This window comes from Sorex fumeus, unplaced genomic scaffold (assembly GCF_029834395.1).
Source record: "Sorex fumeus unplaced genomic scaffold, SorFum_2.1 ptg000037l, whole genome shotgun sequence".
NCBI lineage: Eukaryota > Metazoa > Chordata > Mammalia > Eulipotyphla > Soricidae > Sorex > Sorex fumeus.
The window spans coordinates 58,443,087-58,464,087 of NW_026606094.1; the positions used below are offsets into that span (position 1 = coordinate 58,443,087).

At 38.2% G+C, this 21,001-nt stretch overlaps 2 protein-coding genes across 2 annotated transcripts in view; one reads left to right on the plus strand and one right to left on the minus strand.

Annotated features, from left to right (window-relative positions):
• Positions 1-1,781, plus strand: part of LRRC72 (leucine rich repeat containing 72) — a 70,941-nt gene extending 69,160 nt beyond the window's left edge. Inside the window, exons 8-9 of the mRNA XM_056118699.1 lie at positions 574-601; positions 1,616-1,781. Of these exons, the coding sequence (XP_055974674.1) occupies positions 574-601; positions 1,616-1,781 (194 nt within the window). The remainder of the gene's footprint in view (positions 1-573; positions 602-1,615) is intronic.
• Positions 1,782-9,149: 7,368 nt separating this feature from the next.
• Positions 9,150-21,001, minus strand: part of ANKMY2 (ankyrin repeat and MYND domain containing 2) — a 48,499-nt gene continuing 36,647 nt past the window's right edge. Inside the window, exons 8-10 of the mRNA XM_056118085.1 lie at positions 16,706-16,834; positions 12,042-12,171; positions 9,150-10,375 (exon numbers count right to left, since the gene is read on the minus strand). Coding sequence (XP_055974060.1) covers positions 10,191-10,375; positions 12,042-12,171; positions 16,706-16,834 — 444 coding nt within the window. The 3' untranslated portion in view covers positions 9,150-10,190. The remainder of the gene's footprint in view (positions 10,376-12,041; positions 12,172-16,705; positions 16,835-21,001) is intronic.

Consider the following 21,001-nt stretch of genomic DNA (forward strand, 5'->3'; position numbering starts at 1 on the left):
TAGTAGTCCTTTCATAGGTGTATATGCCTAATTAAATCAGTTTCTGCACAAGAAGTTCAACCAGATTGATCAGGAATTTTTGAGAATGGTGTTCCTCAAAAATTTAAAGCAAACCTAAAGTACTGTGTCTAACAGAAACTTTCATCTTGTCATTAGGTATCAAGGCTTTTTTAAAAAATTAAATCACCATGAGATACACAGTTACAAGTTTTTCATGACTGGGTTTCAGTCATACAATATTCCAATATACTCATCCCTTCACCAGTGTACATTTTCACATTTCTCAGTTTCCTTCTTACCAACCTACCCACCTGTCCTTCCTCCTCTTTGGACTCAGTTCTTGTCCCGAGTGATCATTTTCAACTATCACAGTCATGCTGGTCCCTTCTCCATCCTAACTGTCAAGGTATTTTTGATGAAGCTAATTGCTTATCTAAATGATCATATTGAACTGCTCATCAAAGAAATTGAAAACCAGAGTTATGTTCTAAAGTTCCCATTTATTAGATTCGTCTATTGTTTTTAAATGTTGACAAACATTTGAAAAATACTAATTACACCTTTTTTCTTCAGGTTTTACATTCGGAAATAACCTAGACAAGTAAGTGGTTTTCAGAGTTTCATCTTATTGTCATCTTATATCATAACTATGGTGACACCTTAAATGATCTTATTTCCTATAACCTTAAATGAGTTTTTATGGACTTTTCAATTGATAATAATAATTGCTCTTTCTGTGATAAATTAATTTAAAACTATGTTCATATTTGACATATTTAGGTTTCCAGTATTATTGTTATTATAATCTAAAGGAAAGAGAAGGTCAACTTAATGTACAAAAAAAGTTAAGAAATTATTAGTGGGCTGAAGCAATAGTACAGCCGGTAGGATGCTTGCCTTGCATGTAGCTGACTGAGGTTAAATCCCCTGCATCCCATGAGGTCCCCTGAGGACCACCAGGAGTAATACCTGAGCATAGAGCCAGGAGTTAGCCCTGATAATAGCTGGGTATTGCCCCCAAACAAAATAAATTCCAAAAAAAATTACATATTACAAATAATATTCTTTATTTGGTGTTCCTCTAAGTAGGTTCTTCTAGCATTTTATGTTCAGTAGAATTAATCTTTTAAAAAATACTTTATTGAGCTATGCAAAAATTGGAGTTCTTGAATATTCATGAATTTACAAATCATCTTTCACTTTTAAATCTTGTCCTTTTGAATTCCCTATTGACAAATATTGGTCCTTGAGTATTTTTATGATCAGTTAGAGAAATCACTTTCTAATAAGATATGTTGAACTATTATGTAAAAATCAGTAGATATTTTTAGTAAACACTCATAAATAGTTTAATTATCAACATAGAGTTGAAAACATGTGGGCAAGAATATGAAACCTGAATTATAAATGTTACTAAACATTCAAGTTGCTCAATTTTTTAAATAATAGACATAATAAAATATTATTATTAATCCTAAGTTTCTTGTAATGCTCAAAATGATTTATTAGTGATATCATACTATAAATGGTATTTTAAAAAAGCGTGGCACTGACTCACTGAATAAAAAATTGTTTTTATCTGATTATTTTCTGATATCAGTACCATTTTTTCCAGAACTGTATTTGATGACCCAGAAGATGCTGTTTTTGTAAGGTCCCTTAAGAGATCAATCATGACTTTTACCTCCATGAACTGGAACACAGTCCCAACACGAGAGGAAAAGTACCAAGAAGAGAAAGGCACACAACCTTCTCAAATCCTCACAGTTACACTGCAATAACCACTGATATTTTCAGAAAATCTAGCCATTCTCTGTGTAGTAAATGTCTCTGTGGTTCAGCTTATGATATATTGTTACTGGAATCACTTACCTGTAAATTTAAAAAATAACAAAGAATTCCTACAGTCATGTTAAATTTTTAAAGTAAAACACTTTGTCTTTTTCGGTGATTGAGCTCAAACTCAAGCATTTTTTTTTTTAATTGCAATTCGGGTCCTGGGTTTCTTGGAAATGAGGGAATAAGCGGTCACTCAGGATGCATTACAGAGAGGAGGGTGTTTGAGGGCCTTGTTGTGGGGAGAACAGAGAGGCACAGAGAGGTGGCAGGAGTGGAGTATAGGCATCCTGCCCTGTGTCCCAGAATCCCTGCCCCTGCCACAGGGACTGTGCCCAGGTTAGTGGCATGGATCTGCCAAGTCAGGCTACAGGGGTCCAGTGCTCCTTCAGCGGAAGCACAGGTATCCAATACCCCTCTGGCCATCAAGCCAGGATGAGGTAGGTGTTGTAGGTCATGAAGGTCAGTTATGAGCACATAGCTCAGAAACACCTGGAGGCCATGAAACAGTGTCGGCTGAAGGTAAGGCCAGATCAGCTGCTGAGGGTGAAAATAAAACTCTCATATAGAAAAGTATGCAAAACCCAAAAGAATTGTTTAGGGGCTTAGAATGCCTGTTTTGCACGGTTCAAATCCCGGGTCTTCTGTGCGCTGAATGATTCTGTTTGCTCTGCTGTTTGAACCTGGCAGATCTGCTGCCTGTGATCCCAGAATCATAGATCATCTCTAGCTACTCACTAGAGCCAGATGTGTTTATACCCCACAGCAAAGGGGTGTGATCCTAGGAAAGTGTACCCTCTGACCAGGGAAGTTGGACCCCTGGAAAACACGTGTGTGAGCACTGCAAAGACCTCCAGCAAGCACCACAAGTATCACCTGTGTGCTTCAACTAAAGGTGTGATCCCTAGTGAGCATACCTGCAAGTATTCTGTGTACAAGAATGCAAACCAGTGAGCACAAGAATGTGAGCACCACGGCCTGCTATGTCACCCCAGAGAACATCACAGCTAGGTGTACATGAAAGTCCTGGACATTCTAAGAACAACAATGAAGTGAAGGTGCAAGGGAAGAATGAAGGGGGATGTATAGAAATCACAATTGTTCAGTTCAACAAATTTCTCCAAAATCGACTTGTTTGTGGAACTGACATTCCTCATAAGCCCTGTAACTGCACTGCATTCAGCCTGCTTCCTGGTTCCTCTTACCACACTTGTTACCTGTTACTAGTGCACTGCAAGAGTGATCACTCTCCTGATTTCTAAATTATAAATCAATGGTGTCTGTTTTTAGAAGGCAGGCAAATGGAATCACATAAGTGAAATCATTGTATATCTGGCTTCTCACACTTAACATTGCAAAAATTACATTCTGGGCAATAGCAATGACTTCGATTCTCATGACTGTGTAGGATTACATCAAAATGACTATAAGCCATTTGTTGGTTGACACTTTGGTTAAGGATGGACCAAATGTATGATGGATGTTCATCCTTAAGTACAGTATAGGAATGCACTGAACTGTTACATCACTGTTTGTGTAAGTATTCAGTAAGAATTCACACAATGTTCTCATAATGACAAAACCGCCTAACAACGCATTTCTCAGAATGTCACCTCATTGTTAAGTGACTGCACTACAGTTTATTTATGCAGTTTATTGGATATTTATTCTTGCATTTGGAGGCTTTTGCTGGTTCTGGTGTGGACTAATGATCTGATCTTGGCCTAGCCAGCAGCTTGTTGCTATGGAAAAGAAAACAGAAAAGCTTTTAGCTGTTGCCTGCTGCAGACAGAATTGGACATTTATAGAAACTCAATGCATTGCTAATTTCCCCCTGCTAAGTTAAAACGCCCGTTGTTTGTTCCTATCAGATGGAGCTTTCCCATAATCAGTGCAACAAACACAATGTACCATTGTAGAATCAGACCTACAATCAAAACCCAGAAATGAGAACCAAGAGCGACGCGCTACTACTGAGAATCCAGAAAATTCTTTTACCTGTGAGCACTGTAGGTTCTGCACACAGTATAAACTCATGTTTGCTTTTTTACCAAAATCTGGTTCTCCAAAAAGGTTGCAGTCAGGGGGAAGAAAATAGAGATTATGACGATATCATGGGTGAGTGGCTGGCACCACAGCAAAAACAATGAAATGAGGCTTCCAATACCCCATTATAGCATCAAAATGTATGTTTCCAATGCTCTGTCCCATGTCACCTCCTGCAGGAAGATAGGTGCCCTGTTGTAAAGATATTTTTAAATGGATCTATTACCAAAGAACTGAGAATGCTTTTCAAAGGCCATCTATTAGACCCTTTGGACTCATGCTTTCAGAAAATTGTAGAAATCAAAGTATGTGAATATAAAAATTTTTTAAATGAAAAAAAAAAAGAAAATTGTTGCTAACAGAAAGCTGCTTCAAACCCTCCCAAGAAACTTGAGGCCAGAGCCACTCGGTTGAACTGCTGCTGTGTTTTTGGTGGCAGAACTGGATAAGACAATGCTTATGGATGCTTCAAGCTGTTAAGTCTGGAAAAGCATTACAGGTCTAGAAAACTAACATGATAATCCTGATAATATAGGATCCTAGGTATAGTTGTGAGAGGTAAGGGTACCTTGTGAAGTCTGACAAGTTCTGAAAGAGTCACAATACCCTTTTTGAGAGTTCTTGAATGAAGCTGCATGTGAAGACAATGAGTTTTTATTTTTTCAGTGTTCTTGGTATATTCATCCAGGTACTGAAAGCTTTACCACTGATTGTCAACAAACTCTTTGACTGAAGCCAGGTACAATGTGAGCGAGGTACAATCTGACCCACCAAACAATATGGGCAGGTTTTACAAAATTCCATTTTCTGATAGAAGTGGTAGATTTGGGATCAGAATTAAGTTGGCTGATAAGTTGCATATGCAGCATAAATTTTTGTTGAGTTTGCTGTTAAGTATGAGATGTTTATAGAAGTTAAAAACTAACAAAAATCCATAGTTTCTTATCTTTTTTTCATCCCCCAAAAGTGAATTACAAAAATGTAGCTAGGAAATTTTGCAGGATCTCCTTTTTCGAGAATAAGGGAAAGATATCTTATTATTCAGTACTTAATTTTTCTGTAACTGTTTCCATTTTGTGACATCTTCAGCTACAAGTCTAGAATATAGCCTGGATCCTGAGGTCCCTATAGGTTGTTTGAATTTTCTTTTTATTTTTTTTATGTAGGAGTACTGCTATTTATTCAGCCACTGATTAGCTGATTGAATTGTGCATGAAGTCCACCTTACTTTTTTTTTCATTTTTTATAATTTTATTTATTGAATAACCATGAGAGCAGTTACAAAGCTTTTGGGTTTAAGTCTTGGTCATACAATGAAACACCCGTACCTTCACCAGTGCCCATTCTCCACCCCCAACAACCCCAGCATACCCCCACACCCTCCTCCTACCTGTGGGGCAGATGATTTCCACATTACTCTCTCTCTACTTTGATCACATTCAATATTTTGACACCAGACCCACCATTATTATTTGAGATTTTACCCCAACACTCATATCTGCTGAAAAGGCAACCGTAGACAATTTGTTATCTATAGCTGGTTATGAATAACATATGATGTTGCGTGGCTGCAGTAATGGCCACGCAATTTTGAAATTCCGAAATTTTAACACTTAAATCTGGAGGGATTTCTGCCAAAACCTGATGGGTTCCGAGATTTGCTCCTGAGTCTATGGGATCATGGCCATTAAGCAGCTTGATCAGGAGCCAGAAAAGCTGTTTGTGGGCGATGATTTGGGGTCTCATTGGGGTGGGGAGGACAGGCCCGACTCCACCCCCATCCCGTAAGGCTCAAAAAGTCTCGTCACTGTGAGCCCAAACCTGACTGTCCAATGGCCTCTGGAGGATGATGGCCACCGAGTCACCAAGGGGGAGCAGGTGGAGGGACAGCACCCTTTCCCCCCTGGGGTGGCCCGGCGACAGTAACCTACTGCGGGGTTCAGACACATTTCTGCCAAAAGCTAGTGGGTTTCAAAATTTGTTCTGTGTCTCTGGGATCATGGCCGTTAACAGCTTGATCAGGAGCCAGAGAAGCCATTTGTGGGCGATGACTTAGGGTCTTGTTGGGGTGAGGAGGCCAGGACCAGCTCCACCCCCATCCTATGAGGCCCTGCATGTCTCATCACTGCGGGCCCAAATGTGACTGTCCAGTGGCCTCTGGAGGATGGCGGCCACTGGGCTGCCAAGGGAAACAGGCCAAGGCATGAAACCTATTCCCACCTGGGTGGGCCCAGCACCGGTAACCTACTGCAGGGACTGGACGCATTTCTACCAAAAGCCGCTGGGTTTCGAGATTTGTTTCTGAGTCTCTGGGATCTTCAACATTAAGCAGTTCAATCAGGAACCAGAGAGGCCATGCCTCCAATTATATAGCTGAGCTGGAGGTGGTTTGTGGGTGTGTTTCCCACATATCTAACTTTTGGCTGTTTACTTTCTTGGTAAACTTTGCCCCAAGTTTTTGGGGTCTGGCCAAAGGCACAGCAGCAATTTTGGGGTATCTGGAAGTCTGAAGGCACCATCAGGCTGCTGATGCACACGCCTCACAGGTACAGATTGACCTGCTGGTGGCACCATACCCGCGGTTGTTTGAATTTTCAACTTGGTTGTCTTACGTTTTATTTATAGAATATAAACATTTTAATTTTACTTAGTGGAAGAAATACAGGAAAGTTTGTTTACTCCATCTTCTCTGTAGCAGTCATATTCAGATTAATTTTTAAACATAACTGAGTATCTTTTCTTCCATGTTTTCTGTATTTAATGTATCTAGGATGGCCTCCTTCATATCAGTCATTAAGAATTCCCTGAATAATATAATCTTAAGTATTTGTATATGCATGCACAATGGTATATTATTGGGTAAGGTAAGGTAAAGGTAAGGTAAAGGCCCTCCCGTTGATCGTCGATTTGCTCGAGCGGGCCCAGTAACGTCTCCATTGGAGACTTTGTTGTTACTGTGTCTGGCATATCGAATACTCTCGGCAGCTTGCCGGGCTCTCCGAGAGGGGCGGAGGAATCGAACTCGGGTCGGCCATGTTGGCCGCATGTAAGGCGAACGCCCTACCCGCTGTGCTATCGCTCCAGCCCATATTATTGGGAAAGTTCTTTATTTTAAAATATAAATTTATAAATGATATATATATACTTGTCACAGACTGAAAAACAAGTCATGCTAAAATTATTATAGTCAAAATGGTCATATTCTGATTAATAATTAAATAGCTTATAATCAGTTACATCACTGGTATTAAGATAATGTGTTACTAAAAGATTCAATTGGAAGGAAAAGATGAGTCTTGTATGTGAGATAATTTCTTCATTACAGATAAACAATAAAAAAATTTACTCATTGATCTGTGCTTTGCTTTGGGGGAGAAAAGCACAAATAACATCATTTTTCAATAAATAAATTTTAGTATTTAGTTGTGGTTAAAATAGGAACAAAATAATAAAAATAAAAAACTTTTCTTCTTTAAAAAAGAATTATCTCAAGATTTATTCTGGGACTGATTTTTTTTTCACATTCTAATCTTATGAATTAATGATGAGTTTTGACTCATCCTGGGATTAAATTGATATGTATGAGTTTGAATTAGCTATCTACATTTTGTACAAATTGTCGATTTTGTAGCTAAACTAGCAACGATGACCTATTCTAAGAGGATATCTTCATCTACTTGTGAAATTAGAACGCTATTCTTTCATTTATTTATTTTTGCTTTTTGTGTCACACCCGGCGATGCACAGGTGTAACTCCAGGCTCTGCAGTCAGGAATTACTCCTGGCAGTGCTCAGGGGACCATATGGGATGCTGGGAATCAAACCCAGGTCAGCCACGTGCAAGGCAAATGCCCTACTCGCTGTGCTATCACTCCAGCTCCTAGACTGTTATTCTTAAAAGATAAGAAAGACTAGCTCCATGAGCTGGTCCAGGGAGCTATCTTTTGTAGAAAAACAAGCTTATAAAGTAATTACGAGAAAAATAAAGTTGCTTGCTTTTGCCAATGCAAATGTTCAATATTTAATATCACCATGGCCAATACCAATATACACTAATTCCTATATAGTTAGGGCTTTTTTCATTCCTATATAGTTAAGTTTTTGCTGTTGTTGTTGTTTTGGAGTGGGAGTCATATACAGAGATGCTCAGGGGTAACTCCTGGCTCTGTAGTCAGAAATCCTTATTTCTGGCAGTACTCAAGATGGAATGCTGGAGATCAAATCTTGGGTTGGCCACACGCAAGGTAAGTGCCTACCCAATGTGCTATATCTTCAGCCCTAATCTCTATACAGTTTCAAGCAAATAAACATATTTTAAAATGTAGAAAGATGCGAAAACCTATTTTTCCAATTAAAATAGTAACTACAATCAAATTCAAATCTTGAGCCCTCATAGTCTTTTTCCTAAGAACACATAAAACCTCCCATTTTTTCATTACATGCCATTATTATATATGCATTTCACCTTTTAGAAAGATACTGAATTACTATTGGTTTTATATATTCAACTTCTGAAATTTAGCCCCATTTACTTGCTAGTTGTAAAAAAGATGTACTACTAATAAAGATTCTTTGGTTCTGATTTATAGAACCTAAGCAAAAAAAACGTAATTGTGGGAAAAGGTGGCCTGGGGCTATTATACCATTTCCCAAAGATAAATGTGTAAGAGTACCTAGCGACAAGGAACCTTGATGTCTGAAGGCTTACCATCATTTCTAAATTCAGAAAAAATCTGCTGACTAAACTTTCTGTGTAGTTAACCTTTACCATTGAATTCACTCACAGGAAATAGATATAGAACCTGCAGAAGACGTTTTGTGTTAGGGCTGACAGAGATGTAAAAAAGTTGAAGGATGTAGCAAACCAACAAGTAAAAGAGTTTTATCAGTGAAGTGAGATGAGAATTCTTATGATATTATTTGCAATAATACATATTAAACTGAAAACATTATTACTCTTCTCCAAAATTAGCTGTGTGTGTGTATGTGGGGGTGGGGGGGTAGGCTGAAAGGCATACCTGGTGCTTGGGCCTTAATCCTGGCTCTGCACTCAGGGATCACATCTGGTGGGGTTTGGATGAGGATATATGGTACTAGGGATCAAACTGATCAACCCTCTGCAAGTCAAGCATCCTTTCTGCTATATTATTACTACCTTGCCCTTCCAAATTATCTACTTCTTAAATTATGTTGAGTTCTCTAATATTTTTTCATGCATTGGCAGTAATAAATTATGAAACCAGAAGTGAGTTTTTTTTTATTTTAACAGGCACAATTTATTTCAAAATTAAGACAAGAAATGAAACATAGTACTATCTTCATATATCACACTCTTGTGGTTTAAATACTGTATATTCTAAAATCTGATATCAGAACATTCTATAAATGATAGCTATAAACCATCTCTTGACAGGACAAAGAAGGTAGTCTTTCAAGTGAAATAATGGCACATGAATTAGTTTCACAATAGTTGTAGACACTATATATTTAGTTATTATTTAATAAAAAATTATATAAACTGTTTTTTTTGGTGCTCAGGGCCTCACAATCAAGGAATGTATTCCAATGCTGAGCCATTTCTTGGGTCTCCATCAAACTTCAGTTTTCAACTGCACATGCTGCAGTAACTCTGCTTATACCTAGTGCCTTGTAAGGGATTTGACATTACTAAAGGTACAAACACTGTAGATAAAACATCACTGTGGGAAGTACATAGAGTTCAGGTTGCTCCGAATAATTTCTACAAAAACTATAATTAGCTGCTGAACTTTGACAGATCCTTTAGCACAAAGCCTTTGTTTTACTGCATCCTAGTGAGTAGAATTTTACTACCTGTGAATGCTATTATTTATATGACTTTTATCACATCTAAGTGAGAATTCTTTCAACTACCCATTTCTGTGGCTATAAATTTTCCCCCTTTTAAAAAGTTTTTCTCCTATACTTGTTCCCCCCCCCCCCTTTCTTCCCTAGAGCCCATATTTCTATCTTTCTTTTTTCCAAGATTTGTTTTCCTTTCGGAGCAATTGCTGGGAAACAGGCTCCAGAAAGGGAACAGAAAAAGACTTCTCCTGTGCTTTGAAATGAAAATACTTCTCTAGGAATTTCTGTTCAGTTACAGCAAAGAAATCAATAGGAAATTAGGACATGGTATACTGAGCTTTTGCTTTGCCTGAAAGCATCTACTCTATGAAATGTGGAATTCTGCCAGGGTGCCATGCAAAGGCACTTGACAATGAGAACACAGTCACATTGCATTTTCCAGCTACCTGCCACGAGGACATCCATGCTGGATCTTGTGCCTGCTTTTACTCCTCAGATGCCTGTGGATCTATAGGAGTATTCTCGAGGTTTTCCGTCACAGCCAGATTCTGAAGAGATTCTTCCAATCCTCCCACGGAATCTTTGGGATTGGAATCCTCTTGGGAGACTGTTCTTTCAGCGTCTGGTTGTTCTTCATTGACACAATTGGAATTGACATCAAGTTTGCTATCTGATAAAAGGGAAAAAAAATCATTTTGTTCTTGCCATTTGCAAAGTACTCTCCAAAGACTTTCTGTGAATTAAGTCTCACAACAGCTGAAGGAAGGAGATTCTCCTCTCAAGTAGCAGTCTTACCAATCTTTTGAGAATAAGGCTATGGAAAGAGAGAGCTTTGGTAGCTTGCTTGAAATTTACAGTTAGTAAAGGAGCAGAACAGGCAGTTGAACTCAGTTCTGGGGCTCTAAAGTCAGCCTTAAAGCAGGATCATAGTGTGGACTCTAACAAAATTGGCATTCAAATACAACTTTGTCATTGCATAGCTTGATGTACTGAGGTAGGTAACTGCCCAACCAAAATTGTTACTTACTTTACTATGAATTAGGGATAACATAAGCCTATTTTCCATCTGTGAGAATAAAAATGTTTGTAATATTTTAGAATTATGTGTGACATGGGCATACCAACCAGGTCATTTTCCTTTTCACTGATAGTCATCCTAGCTCACATGGTTTGTTTAATACACAACCAGCTATCATTCTCTGTCTTTAACTCAGAAGATACAAAAGTTTGGTCCAGAAAAAAACAGATGGCATAAGGCATAAAACTTCAGAAAGTGTTATAACTATTCCTAGTCAATTTATACAAATTAAATTTAATTCTGTACAAGCCTAATTTCATAAAAGTTAATTCTATCAATATAGTATTTCTCAGATGAGATCAGGCGCGTTCAGGGTGGTATGGCTGTAGAGCACAGCGGTAGGGCATTTGCCTTGCATGCAGCCAACATGGCCAACCCGAGTTCGATTCCTCCGCCCCTCTCAGAGAGCCCAGCAAGCTACCAAGAGTATCTTGCCCGCACGGCAAAGCCTGGCAAGCTACCCGTGATGTATTCGATATGCCAAACACAGTAACAACAAAGTCTCCAATGGAGACGTTACTGGGCCCGCTGGAGCAAATCGATGAACAACGGGAGGACTGTGACCATGAGAGTTATTTCTCAACAAAGGAGTAAAAAAAAAAAAAAGGTCCTTAGAGAGATGAAGTTGTGTGATTCATAATATCAGTTATTTGGGAAACCTTTTCAAACTACACACAACTACCCCAGGGTTGGGGAGGAGTTGGCATTGTTGGGGTGCCTCCTGAATCATTGGTAAATTTATCTTTGGTTCTGATAAAAAAGCATACCTCATTTAATATGGAACTACTAGTCCTACTCTTAAAAAAATTTTAGTTGTATGTTAACCCTGCAACTTATAAACTTACTAGGTAATATTATTTAGAAGTTTATAAGGTAATTACAAAATTCGAAGACTTCCATCTTTAAAATCTTTGGGGAGACATTAAGCACAATTTCATTGTTTTCCTATCTTAAAGGCCTTAAATTTCTTAGTGAACTGAAGTAATTACTCACTGGTTATGAGTCTGATCATTTTAGGGCAGTCCTTGAGTCAGAATGTAGAATACACTAAATTTCTCAAAATAGTTTCTCTTTGCTTTCCAGGGACTTCTAAGATGTCCACATTTAATACACATCCTAACAACTCAGAGTAGGGTCATGCTTTCAGTATGGTCATCATGTTGGTCAATGCCAAGTTTCCTTGGTGCTATGTGCACTAAGTTAACATCATCAATCATTTCTCTGAGTAGCAGGGTGAGCTGGACTTATATATACATACTGTTCTCCTCGTCACTCTTTTCTTTGGCAGCCTCTAGTTGTTGCTTCTCATAAATGTCCTTGAGGTTCTTACAGATTTTCTTATGTGTAAACCAGTGTGTTTTCTGGCAGGTTTTATCACAATATATTACCTGAAAGCAATTATATATTTATTTTCATTCCATTGTATCATTTTAACTATACATTTAGCTTAAGTGTAATAACCTTCCAACTAGGACATTAAACCAAGAACCATGCACAAGAATATCAAGATTTCTATACCTTATTTCAACACCATGACATGTGGATGTGTATTAATTAGTATTTGCATTTTTTAGCTTATAGTTTAAAACATCAATGAATATGTAACAAATAGTTTACCAAAAACTCCACCAGTGGCATGTGGATGTATATTAATTAGTATTTGCATTTTTTAGCTTATAGTTTAAAACATCAGTGAATATATAACAAATTGTTTACCAAAAACTCCACCAATGAGGGGTATGGTGCCACCAGTAGGTCAATCTGTACCTGTGAGGTGAGTGCATCAGCAGCCTGATGGTACCTTCAGACTTCTAGATACCCCAAAATTGCTGCTATACCTTTGGCCAGACTCCAACAACTTGGGGCCAAGTTTACCAAGAAAGTAAATAGCCAAAAGTTAGGTATGTGGGAGACACACCCACAAAACACCTCCAGCTTAGCTATCTATTTGGAGGTAAGGCCTCCCTGGTTCCTGATCAAACAGCTTAATGGTCATGATCCCAGAGACTCAGAAACAAATCTTGGAACCCAGCGGCTTTTCGCAAAAATGCATCTAGCCTCTACAGTAGGTTACTGGCGCCAGGACACCCCAAGGGGAAAAGGGTGCTATCCTTCTGCCTGCTCCCTCCGGGAGGCTTGGTGCCCGTCATCTTCCATAAGCCATTTGCCAGTCAGGTTTAGGCCCGCAGTGATGAGACGCGTGGGGCCTCATGGGATGGGGGTGAAACCGGTCCTTTCCTTCCCGCCCCAACGAGACCCTGGGTCGCTGCCCACAAATGGCCTCTTTGGCTACTGACCAAGCTGCTTAATGGCCATGATCCCAGAGCCTCAAATCTTGGAATCCTGCAGGTTTTGGCAGAAATCCTCCAGATTTAATTGTTAAAATTTTAGAATTCCAAAATCGTGTGGTCAGTACTGTGGCGACATGACATCATATGTTATCCATAAAGAACAATAGAAAACAAATTGTCTATGGTTGCCTTTTCGGCAGATTTGAGTGTTGGGGTAAAATCCCAAATAATAATAGTGGGTCTGGAGTCAAAATATTGAATGTAATCAAAGTAGACAGAGTAATGTGGAAATCATCTGTCCCACAGATAGGGAGTATACTGGGGTTTTTGGTGGTAGAAAATGGGCGCTGGTGAAGGCATGGGTGTTTCATCATTGTATGACCGAGACTTAAATCTGAAAGCTTTGTAACTGCTCTTACGGTGATTCAATAAATAAATTTATAAAAAAGAAAAAAAAAACTCCACCAATGACTTAGAAGTATATACTAAGTGCCAGCACAGGTACAGTAATGGCAAACACGAGAGAGGTCTCCCAGAGGAGGCCAGGATCAAGAAAGTTCAGAATGGGGCAGAGTGAGTGAATCATATATCTAACAATATGACTTATAACATAACAGATGATGTAATGGAGAGAGTCAGTAAAGCGATGGAAAAGAGCATTCCAAGTAATGCAGCAAAGGGACCTGGGACCAACCTAGAGCTCCCAATGTCCAATGATGGAACACCTGAGCAATAAATTAATAAATAATATAATTCTTTTTAAAAAAGAACATTCTGAGTAGAGGGAATACCTTGTACCAAAATGCAGCAACAGGACTACATCAAATTAAAAGGCTTCAGCAAAGCAAAAGAAATGCAGGCTCTAATAAAATAAAACTCTAGTGAATGGGAGAAAGTATCTACACACAATACATTAGGTAAAAGAATTGATATCCAAGATCTTATAAAGCACTCAACAAAACTCAACAACAACAGGAATTCAATGACTTACATCCACTGAACAGACACTTCCTCAAAGAAGACATTCAGATAGTCAATAGGCATATGAAAAAAGTGCTTATTGTCACTAATGCATTAAGCAAATGAAAAAATTTTAAAACATGACATATCATTTCTTGCCTGTTGTAATAAATGGCACATATCCAAAAGTCTAGAAATAGCCAATGTTGGCAGGGTTTGGAGAGAAAAGTACCCTCATTCACTGTTTGTGGGAATGTTGTCTGGTTCAGCCTCAATGGAAAGCAATATGAAGATCTCTCCAGAAAGTAAGAATAGAACTTGCATATGATCCACATACCACTTTTTAGTCTACATCCCAAACACAGAAATATCGATACGAACAGAGATATATACACCTATATTCATCACAGCACTTAGTACCACACAGGAGATATGAAAACAACCCAATGCCCAACTACAGATCAGTAGATCAAGAGGTTACTGGTATGTATTCACAGTGAAATACTACACAGCTCTAAGAAAGAACAACATCATACATTTTCAGGAACATGGATGTAACTAAAGGATAACAAGCTGAGTGAAGTCAGTCAGAAGGGAGATAGATACAGAATGATCTCTCCCATATGTGGGACTTAACAATATATAGCAAGGTAGCAACAAAGGGCCAAAGGAGAAGTGATCCATACTGAGTTGTTGTTGGTGGTGGCTGGGACTGAAAAGGGATTTGGGGGTTCTTGGAGGAGGAAGGGGGGTTACACAGGTGATAGGTGTGGTTATGTGAAATTATGTGTGTGAGAAACTATTATCAACAGCATTATAATTCACAGAATATCAATCAATAATTTTTTATACAAATAAATTCAACATTCAGAAAATAAATAATGCAGCAACAGGGACAAGAGAAATAGTCTAGCAGGTAGGAAGTTTGCCTGACATGCAGCTGGTTCAGGTTGATCCCCGGCATCCCATAAGTTCCCCCAAGTCTCCAGGAGTGATTCCTGAGTGCAATCAGGAGTAAGTGCTGAGTACCCCCAGGTTGTGGCCCAAAATGAACAAAATTGCATTAAGAGGAAATTGAATGACACACTTAAGGAGAGCAAAAGTTTGTGTAAATGGAGTTTAAACTTTTGATTACATGTCATGATTACATGATTACATGTCATGAATGATTACATGTCATGCCCTTGTACACAGTTTTAAAGATTTTCAGTACTGGCCCCAAATCTTTAATCTTTCCTGTATCCATTTAATTTTCTATGTGACTTCGAAGTTATTTTCACTTTGAAAATATCTATAAACTTGTCAAAGAAAACTATCAACTGGACCATGTTACTTGCTTATTTAGTAGAACAAAAAAATTAAGGACAGACATCAAGGACCTCAAGTGTCTCCTTGCATACTTTCACCTTTGCTGTCACCAGGAGAACATGATCAGCTTGGTTTATTGGTTCCAAGATAAGGAGAGACCTCTGGGGCAGAAGTGCCCCATTGGAGACCCATCATAATAATCATGGGAGAAATAACAAACAATTGCTTTAAGAACTGGACTTTGGAGTGTTTTCATCTTGTTTGTTTTTGGCATAAGCTCCAGGACTTACTCTTGGCTCAGTACTCAGGAGTTCAGGACTTACTCTTGGCTCAGTACTCAGGAGTCAGGAGAGACTGTATATAGTACCTGGGATTGAACCAGAACTGGGTATATGGAAGACAGGTGCCTTAACCCCTGTACTCTCTCTCTTGTCCTTTGGAGTGTTTTTATTTATAACTGTAATTAACCAATGCAGATGGTCTCATTTAATTCTCACAACTAAAGTCCATGTTCACACATAAAGGAACCAAAGTTTGAAGAAGTAATTAAAGGAGATGAAGCTGGAGAACAGATTCATTACAACAGATTGTAATGGGTTATGTATATATGCCAAAGAATTTAAATTTTAAAATCAGTAGAAAATCATCATCTCAAGGGCAGAACGAATACAGAGTTGCATATGTTAATATCTGAATGAGAGAAGAAACCCCTAATCAGAATGACATTTTATAATCTTGGCAGAAGTACATATGATAGCTCAGAAATTTGAAAGATTGGTGAAAATTAGAAGAAACTAGTCATTTTGTTTTGCTTTGCTTTATGGGGGGGTGTCACATCAGGCAGTGCTCAGTGGGTTGCTTCTGGCAGTGCTCAGGGGACCATTCAGTGACAAAGATCAAATATGAATCTCCCACATGCAAAGTACATGTTTCAGTCCTATGAGCTATCTTTGGCCCAATAAATTTGCACTTTTAAAAGAATTATGAAGACACTAGAAAAAGTTGACATCAGAAGATTTAAGGTTGTGTAATGATAAAGTTTCCTATCCTAAGTTCTTACATTGGCACCAGTCTCTATTTCCTATGAAGACCTCTTTTTCTTATTCTTTCATTTTCAGTCATTCATTCATTCATTTATTCATATTCTTTCATTGAAGTGTTTAGCAGAAAAGCTGGTAAAATTTGATAGTTTGGTAGAAGATAGGGCACAAAACTATATTTATCCTATAGTTGTTTTTTACAATTATTTAAAATTATTGAATAAAATACTTTAGAATTTGCTAGAAAACTGTATTAAATTCAACAACAATTTGGATGAAATTTAAACCAGAGGTAAGTGAACATAAAAGAACTTCATTCTTACCATTTTGCATACCGAGCATCTTTTACTTGCTCCCTTTTCTCCACAAGTGGTGCAAAATTCAACATCCACAAAACCCACCTGACCTGTGATGGCCTGGGTTAGCACAGAGAATGCGGTGGGATCAGAACCCTAGAGTAGGTATGAAGAGGAGAGAACATATTCTGAAATTACTAAGGAGAAACTATACATATGATACCCTCTGTCCAATGTTACATAGAAACAGACATGCAACAGAGAAGATCATTAAAATTTGAGATGACACAGACTTTCCTTATGTCAAAATGACAAATGTTTCGAGTAAATTCTCTTCTACACAGTATAAGCAAAGTCAGTCCAGGAACCAAATCTTCAAAGAGACAGAGCTGGCTCTATTCTACAATAAAAATATTTTTAAATTTATGAAGTCTTCAATAAGCTCACAAAGCTTTCAGCCACAGGACAGTAAACCTCACATGTTTTTTCTCAGAGAATCAACATCAAGATAATAGATCCACTCTGTAATACAATTTAGAAAGCATGTAAGGAATAATTAGCTATCTTAATTTTTAGAATTTTGGTACGTGTTTTCAGTTGTATTTAAAATGATTGTATGTGTATTCACAAATAAATGTCACAGTGATTTTTGAAATGCTTCAAGCCCTGTAATTAAAAAAAAAAACAGATGCAACTATATCAGGGTGTTTTTTTTTAAGTCTGAAAATAATTATTATTAGAGGAGAACTTAAAAGTTAGATTGGGCTGCTAAAGAGGATTTATTATGTAATCTACATAAAAACATAAAGGCAATTATTTTTCTAATTAAAACCTGATTGATTTGAGCCCAGCAAGCTACCGAGAGTATTCGATATGCCAGACACAGTAACAACAAAGTCTCCAATGGAGACGTTACTGGGCCCGCTCGAGCAAATTGACGATCAACGGGAGGGCCTTTACCTTTACCTTTAAAACCTGATAAGGATAAGAAAAATATAATATGGGTAACTAACTAGCTAACATATATTTTACCAGTTCTTTCTGACTTTTTCAAATTTCCAAGTAAAATGTTGCCGATTTTCAAAATTTAAATATTTGCATATTTTCTTCTAAGAATAGTTGTTCCAGACAGGGACATAATTTATGGACTGGAGCACATGCTTTCTTTTACTGTTTGTTTTGGGGCCATACCCTTTGTTGCTCAGGGCTCACTCCTGGCTTTGAACTCAAGGATCATATCTGGTGTGGCTCATGGGACCATATTGGATGCTAGGGATCAAATCTGGTTCAATCACATGTAAGGCAAGCACGCTACCCACTATACTATCTCTTCAGCACAGGAGCACAAGCTTTCTGTGTGGAAGTCTGCATTTAGTTCTCAGCATCACACAATCCCTTAGCACCACTGGGACTGACCACTATAAACTAAGCTGGGAATAGCCCCAGAGTACCACCACTGTGGCCCCAAAATCAATAAAACCTAAACCATTGTTTTGATATTATCTTACTGAGTGTATATATATAACTACCTTAAGAATATCCCTTAGATGTTGGGAAGATCCACCCAGGATGGGAAATGCAGGCTGAGAGTAGACTACAGACCGAGTATGATTGCCACTCAATTCATCTTTTGCAAACCACAGCACCCAAAAGGAGACAGAGAACAGAGAGGAGTGCCCTGCCATAGAGGCAGGGTGAGATGGGTGGCTGGGGTGTGGGAGGGATACTGGAATTAGTAGTGGTGGAGAATGGGTACTGGTGGAGGGATGGATACTCGATCATTGTATAACTGAAACCCAAGCACAAAAATTTGTAAGTCTACATACAACTGTACCTCATGGTGTTTCACTAATAAAAATTTTAAAAAATATATCCTTTAGAGGGGAAGAGATGCTAAGTGGGCAGGGAACTTGCCTTGCATGCATATGAGTTGGGTTCAATCCCTGGTACTCTATGTGGTCCCCCGAGACCTGCCAGGAATGATCCCTGAGCACAGAGCTAATATTACGTCTTGATTACAGCTAGGTGTGATCCCCAAATATACCTATCTATCTGTCTGTCTATCTGTCCGTCCATCTATCTGTCTGTTTATCTCTTAGGAATACCAGATAGTCAAGATAATAGAACCCAAAACTGTTAACAGAACTATGTTTACCAGTGGTGGTGGTTTGGAGGGACAATGTTGGAGGGTTGATGCTGATGATGAGGGAGAGATGTTGGGAGGGGAACCCAAGACAATGGATGGAAGAAGACACCTTGGTGGAGGGTTTGGTGTTGGAACATTTGCAAGAAACCTGCTATTAAAAATATTATAAATAACTGTACTTCCAATATTTATATCAAGTAGTGATAGTACAGTACGCAGGGCATTTGCCTTGCATGTGGCCAACCTGGGCGCAATCCCCTAAACACCACTAGATATAGTTCAAAAAACAAAAACAAAAAACAAAAGAAAATGTCAAGAAAAACATTCAAACATTTAAGAATTATGTTAAAAGTTACTTATTTGACACTGGTAGTGGGATTGGTGCTAAAAGATCATATGTCTAAAAATCAACTTTACAATCGGTAAGTGTGTAAGTCACAATTCCTTAATGAGAATTTGAAAACCTAATAAGAAAATGAGTGAGAAAAAATAAATTATTTCTGAGCTTGAAGACAGTACTGTGTTGAAGGTGCATGCCTTGCATGCAGCCCACCCCAGTATCACATTGTACCTGACCACTGCTGGGTGTAGGCCTGACAGGCCCTAAGTACTGTCAGGGTGGCCTGGTTAATCCTCGACACCACAGGACCTTCGGAGCACCTATTCCTCTGAACCTCGCATTGAGCCAACTACCTGACTGGCCATCACTCACTTCCCAGTGTCCCTGAGCTTCACTTGAGAGGCACCAGAAACCCCCAGAAATGTAACTCTAATTTTGAAACAGTCATGCTCCTTTCAAAAATAATGATGGGTTTCCTTTCATGTTGAAGTTTTTTTTATTTGTTTGTTTTAAATTTTATTTATTTTTATAAAGTTGTTCATGGTTTATCACATTCAATATTCCAACACAAATCCCACCATCAATGCACATTCATACCACCATTATTTCCAATTTTCTAGACCACCCCTCAAGCCTACCCCTATAGCAAGCTCTGAATAATTTATTTTATGTTGCTAAAAATGATCAAAAATATTTTCTTAGAAGGTGTGTGAATATTGTTTTATCTCACTCTGGAGCCATTAAGCTCTTGCAAACGAGATTACTAACATGTTACTGGTTAAACCTTGTGTCTTTATATTTTCTTAATTGAGATTGGTTGTCTTCTACTTTACATTCATACTAAGGTCTTGAAAAGACTCTTGGAATGAGGACAGTATAATGGTGGAAAAAAGTGTATGATACATTCATCTCATATATACTAGCTTGTTTTTTTAAGTAAATAGTTAAAAGCAAGATAGTTTTGATTCTTGTTTAGAGGACATGAGGAGAGAGAGAGGCAGAAGTGCATGTACAAGAGAGAGCTCAGTCTTCTCCAAAGTGGAAAACTCAAGCAAAGACAAAGAAATCCAAGCAAGATATGTGTCCCAGGGAGAACATGGGCATGAAGAGCAAGCCGATACTACATATTTGAGTTAATAATTTTATTGGGAAAAAAGTTCTGTGGCAGTTGTGCTCAAATGCTGCTATATATCAGAGAAATTAATAAAATTCAGTTTCCACACTCCCACCCCAAACCTCCTAACTTAGCAACACATAGTGCTGAGGAACCATAGCAGCATGGTCTTCTATATGCAAAGCAATTGCTCAACCCACTCAGCTATCTCCCTGGCCCCAAATCAATACTTTTAAGGATGTGATCTATTCACCTACATTATTACTAACATCTCTAGAGAAGTCTGAGTCATATTAAAGTTTGAGAATTGTTTATATTTAAAATTACAATAAAAAGTAACTTCTTTTTTTCCTTTAAGGTGGTGAGTATAAGATGTAACACTTTATCCCTAAGACATGAAAACATTTATACTTCTGTAAAGTAGTTACCTCAAAAAGATTGTTGATCCACAAATCAACAGAGTATGGTAAAGTCAACAGACTATAGAACAATCAATTTTTTGTTGCTCAAAAACATTTTCCCCACAAAAGTGTCGGAGACATGTTTAAAATCTTCCCCCAAAGGGGACTTTTGTGAAATTTAAAACAAACTAAATTTTCTTAAATGTAACTATAGTCAAAACTAAAGGATATTTTTTGGGCAGCGTAACTGTTAATTGCTTGGGGGGGGAGGTGGGCGAAGATGGTATAGCTCTGAACCTTTAAGGAACCTGTTGGGTAACAG